This window comes from Oncorhynchus tshawytscha, linkage group LG18 (assembly GCF_018296145.1).
Source record: "Oncorhynchus tshawytscha isolate Ot180627B linkage group LG18, Otsh_v2.0, whole genome shotgun sequence".
NCBI lineage: Eukaryota > Metazoa > Chordata > Actinopteri > Salmoniformes > Salmonidae > Oncorhynchus > Oncorhynchus tshawytscha.
This window is the reverse complement of record NC_056446.1, coordinates 23,104,082-23,128,354: the sequence shown is the minus strand read 5'-3', so window position 1 is coordinate 23,128,354 and position 24,273 is coordinate 23,104,082. Positions and strand designations below refer to the sequence as shown.

Here is a 24,273-nt window from a genome sequence, read left to right as displayed (position 1 = left end):
CGGTTGTTTTCACAACATCAATTAAGATATTTTGAGTTATTTGCCAGATAAAGAAGGATTGTGTTGGATGTAACGTATGCACCATAGCAGACTGGCTTTCTTGATGAGTATTGATTTGGTTTGCTTTGTGTCGTTCTGTAATCAGTATAGAAGGCCAACACAAATTAATTGAGATGTTTATTGAAGGACGGCAATACACAAAAGGCAAAACTGGAAATGATTGCATTGAATTAGAATATATATTTTTAACATACTCACCACAATGGCTACTGACTATGAATTTCAGATCCTTTCCTTAGTCTGACCAAATGAAAGGCCTGTGCTTCATGTTATATAAGCAGTTGTCCTGGTAAAATTCCCTTCATTTAATCAACATGGTCACTTCCTCTGGCTGCTCTACATAAAAACCTCTGATCCGGCCCCTCCCCCTGGATCCAGATGAGTCATACATAAGAAGACAACGCTCAGACATTAATCATATTAAGCCTCTGAGTCATCTCAACCTTGGGTGGAGATGAGTGAGGAAGCTTGGATCGCTTTAAAGTCTTTGCTGCAGTTGACTCAGGCAATGTTAAGGTAATTTCTGCTGTCCTTATGTCAAGAATGTATATTTTATATTTCAGTGCCATATTGATCATTTGTACTGACATAGGCTATGGCCTGGTGGTAATCTATTAAAGGCCCGGTGCAGTTGAAATTCAGTTTCTTGTGTTTTGTATCAGATTGTACAACAGTTGATGAAACTAACACTGTAAAAATGTGATCTGTGTTATTTCCTGATAGTTGCTGGTCGAAAATACAATCTACACAGGACCTTCTAATAAGCAGGTTTGCATCGGCGGAGGATTGGGCTTTCCATGGTGATATCACTATGCAGTAAATTGGTTAAAGTTGCATTATGTAGAAATCAATCTGCCATTTCCTGGATGCTAAAACTCATATACAGTGCATTCTGAAAGTATTCAGACCCCTTGACTTTTTCCACCTTTTTATGTTACTGCCTTACTCTAAAATTGATTAAATTATTTTTTTTCCCCTCATCCATTTACACACTACCCCATAATGACAAAGCAAAAACAGGTTTATAGAAATTAGCAAATGTATAATAAAAAATAAAAAAACATATTTACAGAAGTATTCAGACCCTCACTTCAGTACCTTGTTGAAGCACATTCCGCAGCGATTACAGCCAAGAGTCTTCTTGGGTACACTAAAAATTAGGGCTACAACAAGGGTTCTTCTAAGATCCTAAACGTTCTTCAAGAACCCAAAAGGAGGTGGGGTTCATTGAGGAACCAACTTAGGTTCCTGCAAGAACACCCACCAACGAACTGCCCAACTGAAACATTTGAATTTGAGATGACAGCAGGTGCAGGCACTTAACTGAACAATTTTAAGATCTCAATGTAAGGTAAGGCTTCTCCCTTGAATGATCTAAATTGATATTGTTTTATGATCATACCATCTATCTTTTCATATTTGGAAAAACGGCAGTGTTTGACACTGTCCATTTTCTAAAACAGAAAATGGACACAATTCAATGGATATCGATCAACAACGAGGTAAGAATATATTAAAGGCTATAGCTGCATTGGGTGCAGATGACTGAACTGCTCACTTTTGTATGTGTCTGAGTCTGCAGGTATACAGACCAGGAGGCACACAAAGGTATTGGTATGTTTTGCAGATCACATGTATCATCTACAGTTAATTTTGTTTTCTCTAAAACCAGATAGGACTTGGTCACAGCAGCCTCCCTTATCTCTTCAATGGAAATCCCAGACGCCTCTACATTATATACAAGGTATTTGTATAAAAAACATTATCAAAAGTAAAAAGTTATTTTTACATTCACATTTACCACAAAAACCAAGGTATGAATACTGCCATGTGCACATTTAAAAAAAATCTGTATAATTGCAATTTTTTGGATTCACACACTTCACCCTTCCTACAACTCTGATGAATATAACAGGAAACCTGTGCGATCTACATGCACTGCAAAATCTGTATGGATACGGAGAACATCAACACATTAACATCAACACGCCAGAGGACATACCCATTGGACATGGGGCTCGGCTGGGCGTTTACCTCATCTTTGGATTTTTAAATTCTGCTTTGCCTCTAAAATATCAATAAACACCGACAACTGAAATATTGTGTTATTATTATGTGTATTATTAATAATAATAGGGGAAGAGGAAGTTCAAAAATGTACCCAAAGGGTACTTCAAAAGGTTATTTTGAAGACTTGTCCTGAAGCCGCTCCTGCATTGTCTTGGCTGTGTGCTTTTAGGGTTGTTGTCCTGTTGGAAGGTGACCCTTTGCCCCAGTCTGAGGTCCTGAGCACTCTGGAGCAGATTTTCATCAAGGATCTCTCTGTACTTTGCTCCGGTCATCTTTCCTTCGATCCTGACTAGTCTCCCAGACCCTGCCGCTGAACAACATCCCCACAGCATGATGCTGCAACCACCATGCTTCACTATAGGGATGGTGCCAGGTTTCCTCCAGACGCGAAGCTTGGCATTCAGGCCTTTCCAAATCATGTCCAATCAATTGAATTTACCACAGGTGGACTCCTATCAAGTTGTAGCAATATCTCAAGGATGACCAATGGAAACAGGATACACCCGTCTCAATTTTGAGTCTCATAGCAAAGGGTCTGAATACTTGTGGAAATCAGGTATTTCTGTTTTTATTTGTAATAAATCTACAAACATTTCTATACACCTGTTTTCACTTTGGAATTATGGGGAATTGTGTGTAGATTGAGGAGGGGAACAAAAATATTTGATCCATTTTATACTACAGCAGTAACGTAATAAAATGTGGAACATGTCAAGGGGTCTGAATACTTTCCTAAGGCTCTGTACTGAACAGAAGTATAAACGCAACATTCAATTATTTCAAATATTTTACTTAGTTACAGTTCATATGAGGAAATCAATTAATTTAAATTTATTAATTAGGCCCTAATCTATGGATTTCACGACTGGGAATACAGATATACATCTGTTGGTCAGAAAACTAGTCAGACCATTTGCCTCATGCAGTGCGACACATTTCCTTTGCATAGAGTTGATCAGGCTGTTGATTGTGGCCTGTAGAATGTTTTCCCACTTCAATGGCTGTGCGAAGTTGCTGGATATTGCCGGAATCTGGAACACGCTGTCGTACACGTAGATCCAGAGCATCCCAAACATGCTCAAACATGTCTTGTGAATATGCAGGCCAGGAATTGTGTGCAGATGCTTGCGACATGGGGCTGTGCATTACCATGCTGAAACATGAGGTGATGGCAGCAGATGAATGGCATGACAATAGGCCTCTGGATCTCGTCACAGTACCTCTGTGCATTCAAATTGCCATCGATAAAATGCAATTGTGTTCGTTGTCCGTAGCTTATGCAGGTCCATACAATAACCCCACTGCCACCATGGGGCACTCAGTTCACAACGTTGACATCAGCAAACCGGTCACCCACATGACTTCATACACGTCATCTGCAGTTGTGAAGCCGGTTGGATGTAATGCCAAATTCTCTACAATGATGTTGGAGGCGGCTTATAATAGAGAAATTAACATTCAATTCTCTAGCAACAGCTCTGGTGGACATTCCTGCAGTCAACATGCTAATTGCATGCTCCCAGACATTGCATGCTCCCAGACATCTGTGGCATTGTGTTGTGTGACAAAACTGCATATTTTAGCGTGGCATTTTATTGCCCCCAGCACAAGGTGCACCTGTGTAATGATGAGGTGGATGGATTATCCTCGCTTAGGAGAAATGCTCACTAACAGACATGTAAACACATTTGTACATAACATTTGAGAAATATAAGATTTTTTGTGTGTATTGCACATTTCTGGGATCTTTTATTTCAGCTCATGAAACATGGGACCAACACTTTACATGTTGCGTTTATATTTTGTTAAATGTAGTATAAGATAGTATCATTTAAACCGCTGTGAATATACTTTCCAAAACCAAAAATATTGTTTCAGCTGTTTTAAGCTCATGTACAAAACCAAAAGTAAAAGACACAAAAACAACATTTAAGAACGGGAAGGATAGAAATAGCTCACATAGAACAACAGCTCTACCGCTTCTTGGACTTGCTTTCAAGTAGAATGATAGATTTATAACTCACATTTCTATTTGTAATCGCCCAAAAAGTTACATATTGCCACTTGACCAATAACAAAGTGAGTTCCAAAGCTCTTCCAATAACAGCTAGTTTTAAGTTTCTCATCCCCACTCAGTCCACTCCCAGACAGTCCTAGCAAAATTCTTGCTTGAGAAATAGTTTTTGCTAAAAAGCTATTTTTGTCCATTTGAATGGAAATCTATTACAGTAAGGTACTTAATTGTTACCCAGAAATAATTTAACATTGACATAAAAACGTCTGCTTTGGGCCTTTAAATAATCTATAGACGATTGGGTCATTACGATTATGCTGAGCCGCAGGGCACCGGGTAATGGCCTGTCACGTCATCGAGCGAAAACGGGGATGGAGGAGCGCCATTCTCAAATCGAACAATAATCAGTGCCGCTCGGTCATTTTGTCAACAAGGCAGCATGGTGCATCGTCCAGAAACATACATATTTTCCATAAAATTAATGTTTGAATTTTTTAACTATTTTTCATTGGGATGGCAGATAAATCTTTTTTATCCAAAGCGATCACTTTTGCATGGGAAATCCCAGAATTCTTATTACTACACGTGATTAATTACGTCACGAAGTTTCGAGCCGATTGCGCCGTTGGTTTTGAACAGGGCACCTGGCTCACGCTCGGGAGGCAGCCGGTTACTAATCCCATGAAATCTTCTTTCAGCCGATGCTAAACATGTCTACACGGCCGCGATTAATCGACTCCCCCATTGACTGAACGTAACAATCAACACTTAACAAAACCCACTTAAACCCTGTAATTTACATATGGTAATCATTATTACCATAATTATCAAATTGACTAAAAACATACCTTAGTTTATGGCTCTTTGTGTGCTTCAGTGTCCTTTATGTACATTCATGTTTGGATGTAAGATATACCATAGCGTTGTACCTAAAAAAGGCAATTCATTACTGTATTACAAAATAAATCTAAAGACAACAGAAACAATAGGCAATGTTCTCCCTTTTCCTTTCTGCCTCACCTGCTTCAAAAGAATGTAGATTGACCACGGTTTCCAGACTTTCTCTCCATTTCCATCCTGTAAAAGAGAATCTCCAAGATTCAAAGGGAGGGAGGGGAGGGATTTGGACACCAGGAGTCCCAATTTAGGGGGGATTCTTGGGGTCTGCTGAAAAACCAATCTGGAGACAACAACAGTCAGTCTGTCATCATCACTGTTAAAAGCAGAGGGGATTCCAAAGGAAGACTGGGAGAGAGGGCAGGAGAGAAACACTGGTTCATAGGAAGGGGATAGAGATGTACATAGGGGGAAAGGTGCAACACCTGCCTACTGTTTTTTTCTGAAGCAGTGTGTGTCACAGGAGGTTGGTGGCACCTTAATTGGGGAGGACAGGCTCCTGGTAATGGCTGGAGCAGAATTAGTGGAATGTTATTAAATACATCAAACACATGGTTTCCAAGTGCATGGTGCCATTCCATCCGCTCCATTCCAGACATTATTATGAGCCATCCTCCCCTCAGCAGCCTCCACTGATGTGTGTGTACTGGATTAGATGCTGCGTGGTCCTGCTCTGTGTCTACATGACTCATTGAGTATGCACTTTTTCTGCTTTTCAGAAGTAATGCCATATGCTTGTTTTGTCAGCAGTATGTACTGTTCATTAATAATAAATGTCTATCCATATGATTGCATATATTCATTACCTTTCTCTCTAACTGTCTGCATTACCTCTGCATTGTATCTAGGCATTGTATCATGTAAAAACTACAAAGTCAGCATAAATCCATAACAACTGGATTATTCACTTTATTTGTAATATCTGTGTGTTTATCATCTTTAATGACTCGAAGGGTGGCACCAGTAAAACAGTGTTTATTAGATAACAATATGCTGATAATAAACTGTGCTTGATCTCATTTGAGTTTCAAGTGTATTGTATGTATGAGGTCGGTGTTGCACCTTTACATGCAACTGCAACAGACTGGGGTAGATTAACTAATGACAATCAATAGAGAATAAATATTTTATGTAAAATGTTTATCAAAGATATAGAACAGTGGGTTGTGCTTGTGTCACTCAATCCCTTGTCCTGCTCTGGGATCTATGGTAGTAGAGACTAAAGCATGTTCTACATTGTGAATTTGGCCGATTACAACTCCTATGGGGGATAATGTCCTCCTTTTAAACAGACTACCATTGGAATTCTGTCTGGAAGTTGTTATTGATACGGAGGAAACATTTCAGTACGGTATATTTCTAGAGTGGAATGTCCGTTGGTCAAATCTCACCTGGTCGGGTTTGTTGGCTCATTCAGAGTGTTCCATGTGTCAAAGGCATTTCTACCGCATATAGTGCTCTTCGGAATAACATTACTGCATAGTTGCACTGCTTTCTCAAGTCATTTATGGTGTGCATTATTGTAGCTTTCAGCCCTCAGCGTGACTATAACATATTTTTATTTCTGTGTGATCATTTCCAAACTCTCCTGACCCATTTTCACTTTTACAGTTAAGACTTTCCCATACGAGTTCTTGGTCCTCCAACTTCATCTTAGCAAATATGACAATGTGACCTTACATTCATGTCAAGGTATGCATCAGTGTTGCATTATATATGTGTATGTGTGCAGCAAAAATATAAATTGCATTAAAACTGATTCAAGAAAATGCATTCATAATGTGCTGTTTGTGTTTCAGTGATAACTCAGCAATTGTCTGAGTGGTACCATTACCATAACAACAGCAGTGTAGCCACTGTGTAACTTTGTGTAACTTTATAGTATAATAACATTGTTGTCCATTCTCTTTATTAAATTACAGTCATGTTGTGTCAAGTTGACTCTCAGACTTGGACTTTAAAAAAACAATAAAAAGAGCAGTTCAGTTAAGTTTTACTTTTATTTTTGTCCTTCACGACTACGTCATAGTTGTTACTGTTTTCCAAAAGTACATCCACAAATCCACAAAGTTATGTCAGTTACAGTAAGTATAACGTATGATAACACTTCAAAACTTAACACACTGAATAGTAAGTATCTTAGACTAAACTGAAGCAATTACTTGTTTCGTAATTTGCTTTCAAATATACTGTAAATGCTGCTAGTATATATACTATATATTTATTATATTATTTCAATATAATATTAATTTAAGTTCTTTAGTCATTCCACAATATAGATTGCTGAACACAAACATGAATTGTTCCAAATAGCAATATGCATTAACTTAAAATAGCTGCACATGAATCATATAAAAATGTCACGTAAAATAATCATGAATACTTGACATGAAAAATATTGTCTTTTCACTTAAGAATGTGTACGTGAGTCTAAACAGCTTTTGCTGTAGTTGTGTACTGCTTGGTGAAGTTGTAATACAAAAGTATATCCATGTAACAAAAGGGAAAGTTAGGGAGGTCCAAGGTGTAAGAAACTAGTGCTAGTAACTGGTGCTTGAGGGCTGTTGCACATTGCTTTCTTTTTTCTTTCTTTCTTTCTTTCTTTCTTTCTTTCTTTCTTTCTTTCTTTCTTTCTTTCTTTCTCTCCTTCTTTCTTTCTTTCTTTCTTTCTCTCCTTCTTTTCTTTCTCACTCACACACAATGTGTAATTTCTCTTTTTATTAGGGTCAGATATTCCTTAAGGTTCACAGAGTGACCACCACAAGACCACATGACATCTAAGGGATTTGAATATCAACATTTATCATCCCTTTGGGACTCTTTTTTTTTTTAAATCATATTTTTATTCTCTCAATACTATACAACTTTGTCCTAATACCAAGAGCACATTTTTTTCTAATAACCAAAGTTACAATGAAAGTGAGAATGCCTTTTTGTACTGTTAAGGTCTGAGGCATTTAAGTGTCCACTTGTTGATTCACATCTTCTCCTCTGGTATACAATATCAATATCCAGATATTTGGCTACAGGGTGTTCCATAAGGATGTTTAAAAAGGGGTCTTCTTTTTATGACACATATTAAGGTGCTCTTAGCTCAGTTTAGCCACCCCAGCCCAGTAGGCTCACTGCTATATACTGTAAAGCTCTCTGTTACTGTATTATTTTTGGGCAGGCTGCGTTAAAACCGTCGGCCACCAGGGGGCCCTGGCCACCTCTGGCCTCTGCCAGGTGGGGGATGATGAGGAGGAGAAGCTGGTCCATTGTGGTAGCTGTGTAAAAGGATAAAATCACACATTGGATTCTCGTGCTCTGCCACCAGGGTGTACACTCTGATAGCAGTGTGTACGCCCTCTCATCTCTTCCACTGCACTGGAGGGTCTCCCCCTTTCAGCTACTCACTGTGTTGATCACAAATCTCTTTCATGCACTATTTAATACTGTGGGTCCAAAACTTTGAGCAGTGTTTAAGATTTACGAGGATTTATTCATGTTTCCTTAACCTTTTTTTCCCATTGTTATTCACCATTTGATGCTATTTGATTAACCGTACCATTGCTAAGCGCGAAGAAGATTAAATGTGATTCACATCAATTGAGAAAAATAGTTTGGGAAATTAGAGGGCATAGGGAAGAAAGAGGAGACAAGCTGTATGTGTTATAACAGAGCTGTAGAGAAGGAGGGAGGGAGGAATGGAGTGAGTGGTTGATGTACATGTTAATAAACATCTTACCCTCTGGGGCCCCTGGGGTGGAAGTGGTGTGGGGGTCCGGGGGACATGCCTCTTCCTCTGGGGTGTGGGGGGTGCCCTCTAAAACCAGGGTGGCCCAGGGGGGGAGGCGGAGGGGGGCCGTGTCTATGGTGGGAAGGGTTCAGTGATTTCAAGAGCAAGTTAAAAACACCAACTAACACCAAGGACATTATATGATTTGATTTATGATTGTTTATCAATAATGAACTGATGAACACTCTTGATAACATTGTGGATGGCAACTTATCTACTGAATGACTCGTATGTGGCTATACTGGTAGGCTTTACCTGTGCATTGGTGAGTAGGGGCCTCTCAGGTGCATGGGTGGGGGTGGAGGAGGACCCATGCCCATAGGTCTGCCTCTCCCTATAGGTCCGCCTCTCCCTATAGGACCGCCCCTTCCCATCGGACCACCCCTCCCCATCAGACCGCCCCTCCCCATCGGACCGCCCCTCCCCATAGGCCCGGCCCTCCCCATCAGAGCGACCCTCCCTCCTCTCCTGCCCCTCATGTCTGGGTACGGCCGCATCCTCCCCATCCCTCTCCTGCAGGCATATAGAGGCATCATGGGAGAATGAGTCATTTGGTGTGAGTCAGACGCATTGGGGAAAAACAATAGAAATGTGAAAATGTATTCCAGAAATAGCATGTGAATACCTGTCATTCATTCAGCTCCCTGGCTTTGACACAACACTGATACCATCCCATGCATACAGAAGCATCAGTTCCTTACCTAATGGGTCCAAACCCATTCATGTCCCCACCCCGTCCTCTATCCCCCCTGCCTCGTTCGGGTGGGCCAAATCCTTTCATCATCAGGCCCCGTCCACCATGCATGCCTCCTCGGCCAATCCGGAACCCCTGGCCACGCCCTTTGAACCCACCACGACCCCTGTCGAGATGAAGAAAGGGACATACTGTAGTGTTACATTCTACATGGTAATGATGACTGATCAATAGCAGCCTGAGAAGACCTAGTCACATGACCGACCTGGATTTGTTTTCTGATATGGGCTCCTCAGATGCATTTTGGGAAGTTTCTGTGTTGTCCGTCACCTGCTCTGTATCTGCATCCATCTGATAACACAAGGAAAGAAAGACATCATCTGTAGTGGATTACAAAGCAATGGTTACCACAGTCTTCTTTGAAGGAAATTTGGTTACACTGTCTTAAACGCTGCTTCAAAGAGCTTTAAGACTGTCATAACAGTGACATGACAGTTGTTATAACAGTTAGAACAGCTGATGTTAACTTACGAGCATAGTCACGACATGCATAGCTGTACAGTATATCTAGGTTTGCGTAAAGTTCAACATTTCAACCTGAGCTGGAAGCTTAGCCTTGAGCTGAGCCTATGATCCCTCCTCACATGGGATGTAATACACAGATGCCCCATACATTCTGGGTATGTTACACATTATACAACCTATCGTCATTTTGATATTGTGTGTAAATCGATCGTACAACAACACTTTTAGGACGTCATCGCCTTTAAGCTGTCATGTAATCTACCATCTGTTCAGAGTGACAGCCTTTTAACATGTTCAAATTAGGTCCATGTCGATAGGCCACACAAGCTTCTACAGGGACCCTACAGGGGTCTCACACATTGTTAAACTATTGTAACTGAAGCGGTGATTTCAACACTGTTGTTGGGAGGAATAGAATTTCTAAAGGATGGAAATAGAAAATACATGCTTGCTAAATACATACCTCTTCATCATCTTAAAAAATGATTACTACAAAAATGACTACAAAGGAAATGTTACTGTATGTTACTAAACTGTATTTGTGTTGGGTCTTTAATTTGACAGAACATGTGAGGGAATTTGAAATATTTGAAGCAATACACAGACCACAAGAACGTCCTGTTTAATTATGTAAATGAACCTTTGAATCAGCCAAATAACAATATAAGAGGCAAAAAACAATGCGTGAAACATTATTGTATATTTCTGTCTGCTAAGTCACATTTGAGAGTTATAACTAACAGATTTCAGTGAATGAAGAAATCATGATGACACTGGAGGAAGAAAAAAGGACAAACTGATTTTTTTCAGTACTAAAACTAAATAAATAAGTGAAAATATCAATTAAGTGTTGCCTACAGCTACAAGGTAATCAAGCATGATGTGGACAAATGTCAGCTTCTCTCTTAGATCTGAAGATGGGGAGAGGCGGACTGATTAGCAACAGTACACAGTACAGCACAAGAGCATTCTGGGGAACTTCTGACATGATGAGTTACCAGGATCCATGTTCAGTATAGCAGAGAAACCCCCAATAATAAGACTTAAAGGTTAAAGGTTATTAGATATCTAGATATCCATACTAAGGCTTGTGTTTATGGACTTTGGGTGAGTAAAGAGCTTGAAAGTTCCCTACTTCAGTCGTGATCCCTTTCAGTCAATGGTTGAAACCTAAACCTGGACATTCGTGGAGAGAGTGCCAGTTTATGGCTGGGCAGAGTTGTGCATTGACTGACTGAGCATGCACAAACGAACATAGAGAGAGTGAATCCTAAACCAATGAGAGCTTTAGGAGTTAGGCACGGTGGCTGCATGGAGTGAAGCTGGAGCCAAAGCTAGCGGTCGTGAGAGATTATTTATAGTGCCAAAGCTTGGGCCTATTGTAAAATGTAGCACTTGAACCCTTGCAAGGCTGGAGTGGGGGAAGGGGTAGGCTATGGGGCAGAAGACAGGGGGCATACATTTTGGGGCGGCAGGGTAGCCTAGTGGTTAGAGTGTTGGACTAGAAACCGGAAGGTTGCAAGTTCAAATCCCCGAGCTGACAAGGTACAAATCTGTCGTTCTGCCCCTGAACAGGCAGTTAACCCACTCCTAGGCCGTCATTGAAAATAAGAATTTGTTCTTAACTGACTTGCCTAGTTAAATAAAGGTAAATAAATAAAAATACACACACCACAACACAGCTCATGGACAATCCGCATGCCTGGAGCTACAGAAGAGCATGCACCAACATACAGTGAGGAATCTCACAACTGCATTGTGGGGTGACATTTTAGAATATACCTCAAGGAGGCAAGATGTGGGGTCTTTCTGTCCAGAGGCTTGTGATAAATTGTGGGAGATATAAAGCTGATAATCATGGAGTTTCTGATTTATTTGTGTGGAAATTCATCCCAATATCTTATAAATTCTTCATTAATCTGTTAATCTATCCTGCAAACACAAATGATATCCAGCATCAAAATTACAGTTGAGTTATCATCAGTTATTCAGCATTTAACTTCAGGTTATGGACACCTAGGGAAACAACATTTGTCAAAGGCAACTCCTTCAATTCAAAACTAGCAGTTCAATGATTATAATTCATTACCCCTCAAAATAACTGCCACAGGTCAATAAACATGGTGTTATTTCCAACAATAGCCTACATAACTGTTTGTCATTGTTTACATGCAATAGGAGGCTATGTCCTGACAAACGTCATGGAAATATACTAAACATAGCTGCAGCTGATTACAAATGCCATTACCTACACCCACAACCATCAAGACTGTGACCATGAGAATCTAAAATTAATCGAAGGTTAATGTTTTTTTTTTGCTTCCTACTGAAAAATGTGTATAGCCTTTATTTATTTATTTTAAATAGTGCACAATGTTCCTTCTGCACGACTTCACAAACTCAAAAAGCACAGTACCATCATCTGTGGAATGCTCACATCACTTGGTGCTTTGGTGAGGATATAAACAGGGAAATATCCTCCATTTATCAACAAAAGCTGATTAAAAAGTCGGCTACCTTTCTCATGTCTATAATCGTTCCTTCGATAAGGTTGTCTGAATCGCAGTTATAACGAAACAGATAGGTGCAGTGGTTGTTCAAATCTGGATGGAAATATTAGATAAATACTGAGGTCTGGAATTAATAAATAGAATGATGTTGCTGTAAAATATGCAGAAGCAATGGCTTACCTTAGAAGACTATTGAGGTCCAGAAATACAACTAAATATAGATACTTACTTTAAATAAAAAGAAAATATAAAAAGATTTGCAAATAAAAAAAATATTATCTATACCCTGTCCCTGTATTTCGATTTGAAATGGCGGCATCAGCGGAACCGATTACATCTAAGGCTCAGATTTTTTGGCAAGAATACGTTGTAGCGAGAGTCACGCCCACAGGAAATAGAGTCGCTTTCTGATTGGCTAAACCCACTGTCCTTGTAATACCCGTTTTGGAATTTGCGTCTAGTTATTGGTAGAGGAAACATTTATATTTCCAACCAATGTTTGGTGAAATTTACAGAAAGCTAAGACTAAAGATTAGATATACACTGAGTATAACAAACATTAGGAACACCTTCCTAATATTGAATTGCACCCCCCCCCCCTTTTGTCCTCAGAACAGCTACACGGGAAACTATTGAGCATGAAAAACTCAGCAGCGTTGCAGTTCTTGACACAAAACACTTGACACTTACATTTTGTGTCTTGCCCATTCACCCTCTGATTGGCACACATACACAATCCATGTCTCAATTGTCTCAAGGCTTGAAAAGCCTTATTTAACCTGTACCCCCCCTTCATCTCCACTGACTAAAGTGGATTTATCAAGTGACATCAATAAGGGATCATAACTTTCAGCTGGATTCACCTCACGTTTACGTCATGGAAAGAGCAGGTGTTCTTAATGTTTTGTATCGTCAGTGTATGTCATGCAGACCTATGCTTTGCCTATGCTTTGCCTTTGTCATTTGAAAACATTGCAAATATATAGGACCATATTGGCGTAATACTAACCTCAAATATATGTTTGAAACCTATCCATAGTATTTGAAGATGATGGACATCACAGAGTTAAAAGAAAATAACATTAATCTGGCCCCAAACGTGTTGTATATAATGTTTGTTTAATCCATGTCAATAATGTAAAACAAGAATAGCCTATTCACATACAAGAAAATTACATGGTCAAGTCAAGTCCCCACATAACAATTATTTACATCAGATGAGGGGCAGAACAATTCTAAATACAATATGAGAAATTAAGTTATCATCCACAATGCACCAATATCAAAATTAACAAACCAAAAATAGTTTTCCAAACACAAAAGGTTTGACAATGGTCCACACCTAATACCAAATAGTTTGGCCCCGTTACGCATCATTTAAAACGTGGCCATCTTTCAGCACATCATTACGCGTGGTTGAGGATGTCCGAAAGTTCATTTATATACTCAATGGTGTATTTAAGAGTTTGAATTTTGGTCAGAGGTTGTCCCCTTTTACTGTAATCTGGAGGCAAGTAGTCGCGGAGCTGGTGCAAAGCTTCTGCTAGGCTCCTCATTCGCATCTTCTCCCTCTCGCTCGCCTTCATGCGTCTCTTGGTCGACATCTTTGGTTTGATTTGTTTCAACGTTGCGCACGGGGTTGGGCTGTGTCCTGTTAAACCATAGGATACATTTCCGAAGCTCTGATGCCCAGTTGAGCTTGAGGACATCTCGGGCGAAGAGCACATTGAATCGAATGATGATTCTGGTGATGTGGATTCAAGAGAATCATGCCCGTTCCCAAAAGCCCTTTCCTGCGTCTTCCAATCCCATTCAGAAAGCATTTTTGAGGTAACAACTTCAATGTCACAATCCATGTTAGCAATATCCTCAGACACGCTCTCCATACTGTGACCTCGATGATAGGCTATTCGGGCAGCTCCGTGGAGAGCAAATTCTGAAAAGCGGTTTGGGAAACCGTTTTATATGGACTCAGCTCTCTGTGGTTTATGAGTTCACAGCTGAAGCGAAAGTTCAAAGAAAACTCAAGTGCTAAAATGTGACTTACCCGAAGGACGTCGTTCGTTGTCACCGAGGTGCCAATAAGGTGAAATAGACGGATAATGTGTAACAGAATGAAAAATAATTCGATTTTCTTTTGTGGGAAATGGCTCTTTAGATGGTCACGACAACAATTATCAGTTTCATGTGATCTCTCTAATGAAGGAATGAAAGGAGATTGTTACATCTGGGCTTTTCACACCTCATTAACAGGATGGGCAACGTGTGTCTAGGTGTACTCCAAAATATAGAAGATAAACAGACAAAGACTTTTTTTAATATACTGAACAAAAATATAAAAAGGCAACATGTCAAGTGTTGGTCCCATGTTTCATGAGCTGAAATAAAATATCCCAGAATTTTTCGAAATGCACAAAAGGCTTATTTCCCTCAAATTCTGTGCACACATTTGTTTACATCCCTGTTAGTGAACATTTCTCCTTTGCCAAGATAATCCCTCCACTTGACAGGTGTGGCATATCAAGAAACTGATTAAACAGCATGGTAATTACACCAAGTCAGTTGTTTTTTTAAATATTTTTTTTTACATGTTTTATGAGCATTCATATTTGTACTGCTCAAGTTCTTGGGGACAGCAACAGGCCACTCTAAAATGTGCAGTTTTGTTACACAACACAATGCCACAGATGTCTCAAGTTTTGAGGAAGCGTGCAATTGGCATGCTGACTGCAGGAATGTCCACTCAAGCTGTTGCCATAGAATGTTAATTTCTCTACCAAAAGCCGCCTCCAGCATTGTTTTAGAGAATTTGGCAGTATGTCCAACTGCCCTCACAACCACATGTAACCATGCCAGCCCAGGACCTCCTTCACCTGCAGGGTCATTTGAGAAGAGCCACCCAGACAGCTGATGAAACTTCTGGAGTATTTCTGTCTATATAATAGAGCCCCTTTCTGGGGAACTTATTCTGATTAGCTGGGCCTGGTTCCCAAGTGGGTGGGCCTATGCCCTCCCAGGTCCACCCATGGCTGGGCTCCTGCCCAGTCATTTGAAATCCATAGATTAGGGCCTGATGAATTTATTTAAATTGACTGATTTCCTTATATGAACTGTAACTCAGTAAAATCGTAGAAATGGTTGCATGTTGCGTTTACATTTTTGTTAAGTATATAACGGTGCTAATGTTTTGTCTGTGTGAGGTAGACAATGACAGATAGAAAGTGAAACCTGAAAGAAACAATTTTTACGCAACGTGAAGCTAAATCTTCAGAGAATAACTAAGTAAATTTTTAGAAATTACTTATATTTGTCCATTCGAAGGAAGTATTATCAACAAATTAGCCTAGCCAATAAAGTCCTGCTGTCTGAAATCGATGCATGCCAATACGCACGAGCAAGGAGGATGCAGCTGTCATCAGAGCTGGGTAAAACACACTAACCTGGCAGCTCTTTCATGTCTGAATAGGTGTGTAACGGCTCACTAATGATCAAGGGGGAGCAAAACGTGCCAGGTCATAAAACCGCGCTCTACTGCTGGTGGGTCACTGACGGGCGAGAACCTTTGCGCCCCTCTGCCTGCTATAGGAAGCAACACGTCGGGAAGTTTATGTGGTTATTAGTACGGTGATGCTACTTTCATTCGCTTACAAAAGCTCGACCTTTGCGCAAACGAAGGTATAAAAGTTATTGTACCTTTATTTGGTCAATGATTGTCTCTTCCATTTGGAGAGCCTTGTTGTCCAAACTTTTACATTTTGCGCATTTGCATCAGTACCTTAGTAGTCCAATCATTACATGAGAGCTGTGGAATATTCAAAATAAATACAGAAAAACATTGAAAAGTATAGGGTTTTATAAAAATAAAAATGCCCTCTCCCTAACTGCATGAGTAAAATATTTCTCCATCTCCTACAGTAAGTCCATTAAAGATATAGCAGCAGAAAACTACAATTGTGTACATAGAAGACAAAAGGAAAGGCCAATATCAAAGGTTAAAAATACACTTACTGAACAAACTAGATAAAGTTTTGATAGAATAGTGTTAAATAATAATATTAGGAAATAGTATTTCTTTTTTTCTGTCCTAACACCTCTGGTATATCACATCACTCATTTCAGGAACTTCAGCTTCACCCTCTCTGCCAATGGCAGTGGGCTCTTGCTGCAAATCACTGAGTCATCACCATCAGACATAGTCACTGGGGAAACGGGGCTTGGAATGAACACAATGTCATCATCAACTCTAATTGGATGAACATCCTGGCACTTTCCAATGGTAGACACAGAGCTGCCTCGTATTGGTTGTTCACCCATACTGGCAGACACAGCTCTAGGCCTGACGGGCTGGGCTGTCACTGTGTCCCAGGCTGCCTTTGTAGAGGTGCTGGGTTTGGAGGTGGGTTTCAGTGAGTAGTCTGTGAGGTATTGGCACCTGTGCCTGCTTTTGGGTTTGACTTTGGCCCTGCTCTGCCCTCCTCCCCAACACTGGTTCTCTGTGTCACTGTCCTCACTCGATGAACACACTCTGGCACACACACTCTTCTTGGTTTCTTGATGTGACTTCATGTTCCTGTCATCCCGACCAGGCTGTGTGTCGCTAGGTTCAGAGTGGCTCCTTTGTGGCAGAGCGGAAGATGATATGGCCTTCTTTACGAATCTGTACTTCTGTGGAGGCTTTGGTTCACCGGCACCATGTTGTTTAGCCCCTTGTGTTTGTGTTGCTGTGACTGGGCCTTTTTGTGTTGCTGTGACTGGGCCTGTTTGTGTTGAGTTCAATGAGATAGGTTTTGAGATGTGATGAGCAGGTTGAGGCTTATGGAGCAATGCAATGCTCTGGTCTTTATCAACAAGTGTGGCTTTCTTGCCACACACCAGCGGCTGTTCTGATGACTTGGAATCATTGCTGCTTTTAATGGGTATCAGTGCCATTGGCTTGGGGCCACTGTTGTTAGAATCAATTAAATCAGGGGGTGCTGCTGACTGGGAGTTTACATGTATGATGGTGACGTCATCATTGTCCGCCATGTTCACAGACTTGCATGCGTTTCTCATTAGGACCCTGTCCCTCAGCGAACACTCTGCATAACATGGCCCTGGTACGGCCTCTGCTGCTCTGAGATCAGTAGAGGGGCCCAGTTTTGTGATCCTTTCTTCGACACTATCATTTGTGGTTTGGAGTGACTTGGGGTCAGTGGCAGTGCGAGCGCCAGCAGCCTGCGGGGGCGGGGAGGACGTGAATGACTGAGACTCCCAGTCGATGTCACTCAGGTGAAGAGCATCCATCACCACGGAAACAGACGGAGGGGTCGCTGCTTCTGGAATCTTCCCAGAGGAAGTGAAAGACGGAGGTGTCATCACTTCCTGTATCTGAGCTCCAAGACGTACTTCTAAGCGGGGATGTTCTTTACCAGGATCCAGATGCTTTTTTGGAGACTCTGACTCTGGACCCTCCAGGACCAACACTGAGTTGTTACTTGTTGTAATGGTCAGTGCTGCTGCCACGGCAGAGGGTTGTTGGGTGTTGTTGTCAGCAGTGGAACTGTGCAAAGACATCTTGGCCAGGAGGTCAGAAACACCACAGTGATCCGAAGGCTTGTCTTTCTTACACTTTGGTTTCTTCTCTGAAAATAAAATGCATAAAATATAAGAGACAAAATGGCTAGATACAAAATCCACCATAACAGTGTCTCCTCAAGTCCAAGTACCCTTGGTTGGGGCTACCCAGTCTACTGTGGGAACCCCTGCTCTACAGCTCTGAGCTACAGGGGGAGCCAGCCCCAACCTGTCTAAAGTGACAGCAGCTCCTGTGTGACAGACACCTCTGGTGCATCAAAGCCTTGATGTGAGGGAGCGAAGCTGCCATACTCTGCATGTCCAGGTGTCAGAGGCCCTATAAGAGAGACTCTGAAAAACATCGCAAAGCTCCAGGTGCCTTTGATCCACACCCTGTCTGAGCTAAGTAGTGAGCAGTCGTTGGGCCTGTTAAGTTTAGGGGCGTCCCGTTTCTCCCCAAGGACAAATTGAATACGGTTTTAAAAACGAGGTATAAGTTTACCTCAATAAAGTATATCAATATGTTATTGTCAGTCAATATCAGATCAGAATGTCAATCATTTAAAATGAATTAACATTCATTGTATTTTCATATCAATAACATAAGGTTATTTAATCTGAATTAAATGTAAGCAGAATACATTATGTTCTCCAGCCATAATATGTTGACCTTACTCTTGGTCTTGTTCTCAGCCTTCTCCCTGAGGTACAGCTCCACCACATGTGGGTAGGCCAGGCGGAACAGAGCCTCTTCCTCCACCGTCCTCACCTCGTCCTGGCTGTCCTCAGGGTGGTCCTCAGAAAACACATAGTGATCTGCAGGGAGGATATCATGGAGGAAACAAAATTACTTTTTTTTTTTTACAGACAAAAAAATGTGAAACATTTCAAACATTAAAATTTGATCCACTCTTGTGTAAAATGTATCGTCTGCTGAATCACCATACAGATGCCAACCCCACCCCCCTCAAAATAATAATAATACAGATTTGGGGATGGTATTTCAATAGTTAGCTCAGGCCCATAGAGGACTGAAATATCAGCTGAGGTTGTTAGTGGGGGGGGGACTTTGATATGACAGTTTTCCCAGCCCGGGAGGAAGCCATTTTAGCACCTGATGGTGTTGTGGCTGTTCTGTCACCTCTACCCCCCTCTGAACCCCACCTCACAACAAGTCACTAACAGACAACATGGAGACAGGCAGAGAAGGCCAGGTTTAAAGAGACTGCATAGGTCAACACAAGACTATCACCCTAATCCTTACTGACGCAACTCTGATGTCATAACAGGAATACAGTACATCAAACAGGTACATGGTAATAAGAGGTTTGGAAAAGTGTGATTCAGTTGGCTTGGAGAATACAATACAAAAAAACACGGGATTTATCATAGAACAAAAACAATGGGGGCAATGATGATAATATAAAGAGAAGGAACATCCCTCATTCATAAACATAACATTTTTTGAAAATGGAAGGCTTCATAGGAAGGACTGTTTCATTTGTTCAAACTGACCTGGCTTACTCCAGATGATTTCAAAGCTGGCGATTGCATTCCTTACTCTTGGCTTCCATATACTGTTAACAGGGAGGATTTTAAAATACAATTTAACATGTATTATTGTGAAACATTTATAGCAACAGTGAGTAACTTCCATTTTTACACTCAGAGATGTCCATTGGAGTGTGAATTGGACTGTACCGTAGAGGTTTTATCAGAGACAACGTCGCTCTTCCATGTTTTCTGTTCATCAGCTCAGTATACGTCATCAGGACCAGAACCTTCTCACTGGTATAGTGTTTAGGCCACTCCATCTTATTGTACGCAAAGTTCTGGATCACAAAACATTTAAAAAAATATTACAAGTTATTTGACTAACAGATAAATTAGGCAATACATGATTTATTAATTGCATCTGTTAAGAATGACCACTTATTTTAATCAAAGTACATTTTTGAATGACTACCTGCATTAATAGCATGTTCGGTTTCCTCCATTTGAAATTGTGGACAGGCTTGTCTTTGTCTACCAGAAATTCATTTATGATCTGAAATGCAAAATGTCCATACATGAAATGTCATCCTTATCTTGGCTTGTATACTTTACACATGATATTACACAGATTCAATAACTTAAGATAATAGCTGTATTTACTTTACCTCTGTAAAAGGGAATTTATCACTTGCCAGTGTTTTCCTGAAAACAAATCAACACCATATTCAGATATGTAAAGGAACAATGAATGTTTGTTCCCCCTTTCAATTAAAATCAATAATCAATATTGTAATCTATGAATGTGTATATTATAGGAATGAGTGAATTTGGTGCAAACATGGTCTCACTTCCTGATGCTGGCATCTGTTGAAGAGGCCTGTCGTGTCTGCTCACAGCAGTGCCAGTGACAAGGACACTGGTAGTCATAGTCTTGAGGCTCACAGAAGTGCTTGCTGTCACACAACACACAGCCACTGCGCTCATGAGCCTTGGCTGACCCTGAGAGAGAAGGAGAAAGAGATAAAAGAGTATGATGAGAAAGAGAGAGAGAATGAAGAGTGTGATAGAGAAGAACATAACAGTGGTAATAGTTTGTTAGGAGATGGTTAGTAACCGAAAAAGGAGTGACAGACAAAATCAGAGGTCAATTCAGGGTGACTGGACTGATAGGCTACAGCCCCAGATAATCATAGCAGATACCTTTGATCAACCATAGAGACATTTAATACTAATCTCGACTAAGTACGCTAACTGTAATTTGGCGCTACAATGCTGAAGACGTATTAGCAAACTAAAGCTTCTCACATGTAAGTGCCTTCATCATCACAGTATTTTAGTTGGTCTTGATCAACCACATGCGAGTCGCGTCATCCCGGGAAATCCCTCCCCACCCTCCCTCCCTCCTGATTTACACTTATCAGGACAAGGGGCTAAAGTGAGTTTGACGGAGGGCCAAAGTAACTCACCAGGATGGCGACACAAATGGCAGTGAGGGACCTTCTTTAGGACCCACTCTGGCGCAACCACGCCCTCCTCCCTCCACTGGCTGAATCTGTCATGGAAGAGGAGACGGTACAGGATAGGCATAGACTGTGATATCATATACAGTGGGGCAAAAAAGTATTTAGTCAGCCACAAATTGCGCAAGTTCTCCCACTTAAAAAGATGAGAGAGGCCTGTAATTTTCATGATAGGTACACTTCAACTATGACCGACAAAATGAGGGGGAAAAAATCCAGAAAATCACATTGTAGGATTTTTTATGAATTTATTTGCAAATTATGGTGGAAAATAAACTTTTGTTATTGACCAAATACTTATCTCAATACTTTGTTATATACCCTTTGTTGGCAATGACAGAGGTCAAACGTTTTCTGTAAGTCTTCACAAGGTTTTCACACACTGTTGCTGGTATTTTGGCCCATTCCTCCATGCAGATCTCCTCTAGAGCAGTGATGTTTTGGGGCTGTTGCTGGGCAACACAGACTTTCAACTCCCTCCAAAGATTTTCTATGGGGTTGAGATCTGGAGACTGGCTAGGCCACTCCAGGACCTTGAAATGCTTCTTCTCTGCAGGCCATTCACTAGGTCCCCCCGTGTGGTTCTGGGATTTTTGCTCACCGTTCTTGTGATCATTTTGACCCCACGTGGTGAGATCTTGCGTGGAGCACCAGATCGAGGGAGATTATCAGTGGTCTTGTATGTCTTCCATTTCCTAATAATTGCTCTCACAGTTGATTTCTTCAAACCAAGCTGCTTACCTATTGCAGATTCAGTCTTCCCAGCCTGGTGCAGGTCTACAATTTTGTTTCTGGTGTCCTTTGACAGCTCTTTGGTCTTGGCCATAGTGGAGTTTGGAGTGTGACTGTTTGAGGTTGTGGACAGGTGTCTTTTATACTGATAACAACTTCAAACAGGTGCCATTAATACAGGTAACGAGTGGAGGACAGAGGAGCCTCTTAAAGAAGAAGTTACAGGTCTGTGAGAGCCAGAAATCTTGCTTGTTTGTAGGTGACCAAATACTTATTTTCCACCATAATTTGCAAATAAATTCATTAAAAATCCTACAATGTGATTTTCTGGATTTTTTTCTCTCATTTTGTCTGTCATAGTTGAAGTGTACCTATGATGAAAATTACAGGCCTCTCATCTTTTTAAGTGGGAGAACTTGCACAATTGGTGGCTGACTAAATACTTTTTTGCCCCACTGTACATGTTTGCATAAGACCTCATCATCACCATTCTGTATTGTCGCCTCATATAAAACATTTGATCTCAAATCCAAAATGCTAAAGTATTGAACCAAAATAAAAGTTATAGCTTCACTGTCCAAATAAATACATATGGGAGTGTACATGTTTGCATAAGACCTAGTTAAAACTACAGACTGTTTATGTTTATCTATTTGTCTCTCCACTTTTTAATCAGTGTGCTGGAGGGTGAAAGAAAAAGGAATGTTTTATATTTTTAGTTTCTTACCTTTGTAAAAGTGTTTGTCCTTTCAATGTCCGTATGAGTTTTAGAGCTTGCTCTTTCCCAACTCCTGGTATACCCTTGTGGTAAGAAAACAAAACATGTCATAGTAACAAAAACAAAAAAAGTAATTTTGTATATATGCGTGTTTTCACCCCTAGAAGCCGATCTAGACATTAGCAGTCCCCCTCCCCTATACCTTAGGAATATAATCACAGCCCAGAAGGATGGCCAGACCCACGAGTGTCTCCCTGGCTAGCTGCAGCTCTGTCTCCACCCTAGAAGTCCTGTAACAATCCACCTGTGGATCCTACAACAGCGGGAATGACACTGCAGGGATTCTTTTCTTGAGCATTAAGACAACAGAAACCTACAAGTACAGCATTTAGAGATTGGATGCATCCACTAGAAGTTCATTAACTAAATCATAAGTTTGAATACTTCTCTCTTCAATGTCACACCCCTTACAAATGAGATGTAACATACCTAATTTAAATAAACAAACGCATTACCTTGGTGTTCATGTTGAAGTTTCTGTAGACAGTCTGCGCTCCGTAGAGAAAAGCGTCCCCATCATTGGTGATGCAGCCGTCCACCAGGCCCTGGGCATCCAGAAAGGCACACATGGCCTCAGCCTCCCCTGCCGCTGTCACCCAGGGGACACCCAGACAGTCCAGCATCTCTGCACACTGGAGGGAAGAGAGAGATGGGTAGTGGGTGCACACAGATTAACTCTTAAAAACAAATGCATAATACTTACTTATGCCTATCTACACATGTTGTATGGATACAAAGCTACACACACAGCCACTCAGAAAGACACACACACACACACACAGCTTTAATTCAATGAGGGTGATAAATGCCACTACTTCTCAACAACTGCATCTGACTGATGCACATCATCCCAGCCACCCACCTCTCTCAGCACAGCATTGAAGCGACCCCTGTTGGTGGTCTTTGTAGTTTGTTTTTTAGGGGCTGACTTGTCGAACCCCCCAAATCTCATGTCTGACCTCTTGCTCATGGTCTCTGCTTTGAGTTTGGGGGCCTCTCCCTCCATGACAAAAACTAGCTTTACCCCCATCAGTGTGAGAGAGGAAACTCTAAAAAACAGATTCCTGAAAGAGAGTAATAATATCCATAATTCTCATTACAGAGAGTTGTTGTTCCTCTGCATAAAAGGGATTTAATTTTGAAACAGCAGACCATTAGTAAGTCGCCCGATTGATGTATCGTGCACATATATAGTGCAAATTAGTAATAAGGTCGGCTGTTTCAGATACATAATGTGAAATAGGATCAGGTTTGAATGCCTATGCCTCAGTGTCAGAGTTGAATTAAAAAAACACGTGCATTTGGCAATCTCTGCACATATTACCGGAGGTGAGGTTTGGTGACTTTCCCCATCATTGCTTGGACGTGCTGGGCCTCGCAGACCCACAGGCTAAGGTCCACGGCCAGGGTCTTTCCGGTGAGGCTGTACAACGGCACCGACTCCCGAACCGGCCCCAGAATGGACCACAGGTCGTGCACACCCATCGCGCAAATCGTTGTTTACCTTTTTATAAGTAAAAAGTAAAAAAATGATACATGTGCAGTATTTCACAAGAAATGCACTTTGTTGATCACTTAGTTCTTTAATTTAGCAGCACTTCCCGCTAAAACAAACACGCTTCCGAATCCAACCTCCTTACTTCCG

General features: G+C 41.0%; 3 protein-coding genes across 4 annotated transcripts; all 3 read right to left on the bottom strand.

Annotated features, from left to right (window-relative positions):
* Nucleotides 1–7,022: 7,022 nt before the first annotated feature.
* On the bottom strand, nt 7,023–12,923 carry si:ch211-51e12.7 (uncharacterized protein LOC336335 homolog). 2 transcript variants are annotated; one of them, XM_042300842.1, is made up of 7 exons: nt 12,732–12,923; nt 12,559–12,644; nt 9,782–9,867; nt 9,524–9,682; nt 9,078–9,335; nt 8,772–8,894; nt 7,023–8,310 (listed from the first exon to the last, which is right to left on the bottom strand). In XM_042300842.1, exons 2-7 carry the CDS (start codon nt 12,565–12,567, stop codon nt 8,220–8,222), a joined length of 726 nt encoding a protein of 241 aa, XP_042156776.1. In that variant the 5' UTR covers nt 12,568–12,644; nt 12,732–12,923; the 3' UTR covers nt 7,023–8,219. The 2 variants fall into 2 exon arrangements, with proteins under 2 accessions (XP_042156776.1, XP_024233988.1); XM_024378220.1 differs by lacking the exon at nt 12,559–12,644.
* Nucleotides 12,924–13,659: 736 nt separating this feature from the next.
* Nucleotides 13,660–15,262, bottom strand: msgn1 (mesogenin 1). The gene has a single exon (XM_024378697.2). It carries the CDS (start codon nt 14,435–14,437, stop codon nt 13,958–13,960), a length of 480 nt encoding a protein of 159 aa, XP_024234465.1. The 5' UTR covers nt 14,438–15,262; the 3' UTR covers nt 13,660–13,957.
* Nucleotides 15,263–15,344: 82 nt separating this feature from the next.
* Nucleotides 15,345–24,270, bottom strand: LOC112217731 (flap endonuclease GEN homolog 1). Its single transcript, XM_024378223.2, has 13 exons — nt 23,953–24,270; nt 23,491–23,692; nt 23,084–23,260; nt 22,771–22,881; nt 22,578–22,651; nt 21,065–21,150; nt 20,447–20,597; nt 20,264–20,300; nt 20,071–20,151; nt 19,806–19,936; nt 19,620–19,681; nt 18,780–18,920; nt 15,345–18,172 (listed from the first exon to the last, which is right to left on the bottom strand). The coding sequence occupies exons 1-13, from the start codon at nt 24,111–24,113 to the stop codon at nt 16,662–16,664; spliced, it is 2,925 nt and encodes a 974-aa protein (XP_024233991.1). The 5' UTR covers nt 24,114–24,270; the 3' UTR covers nt 15,345–16,661.
* Between the last annotated feature and the right edge of the window lie 3 nt (nt 24,271–24,273).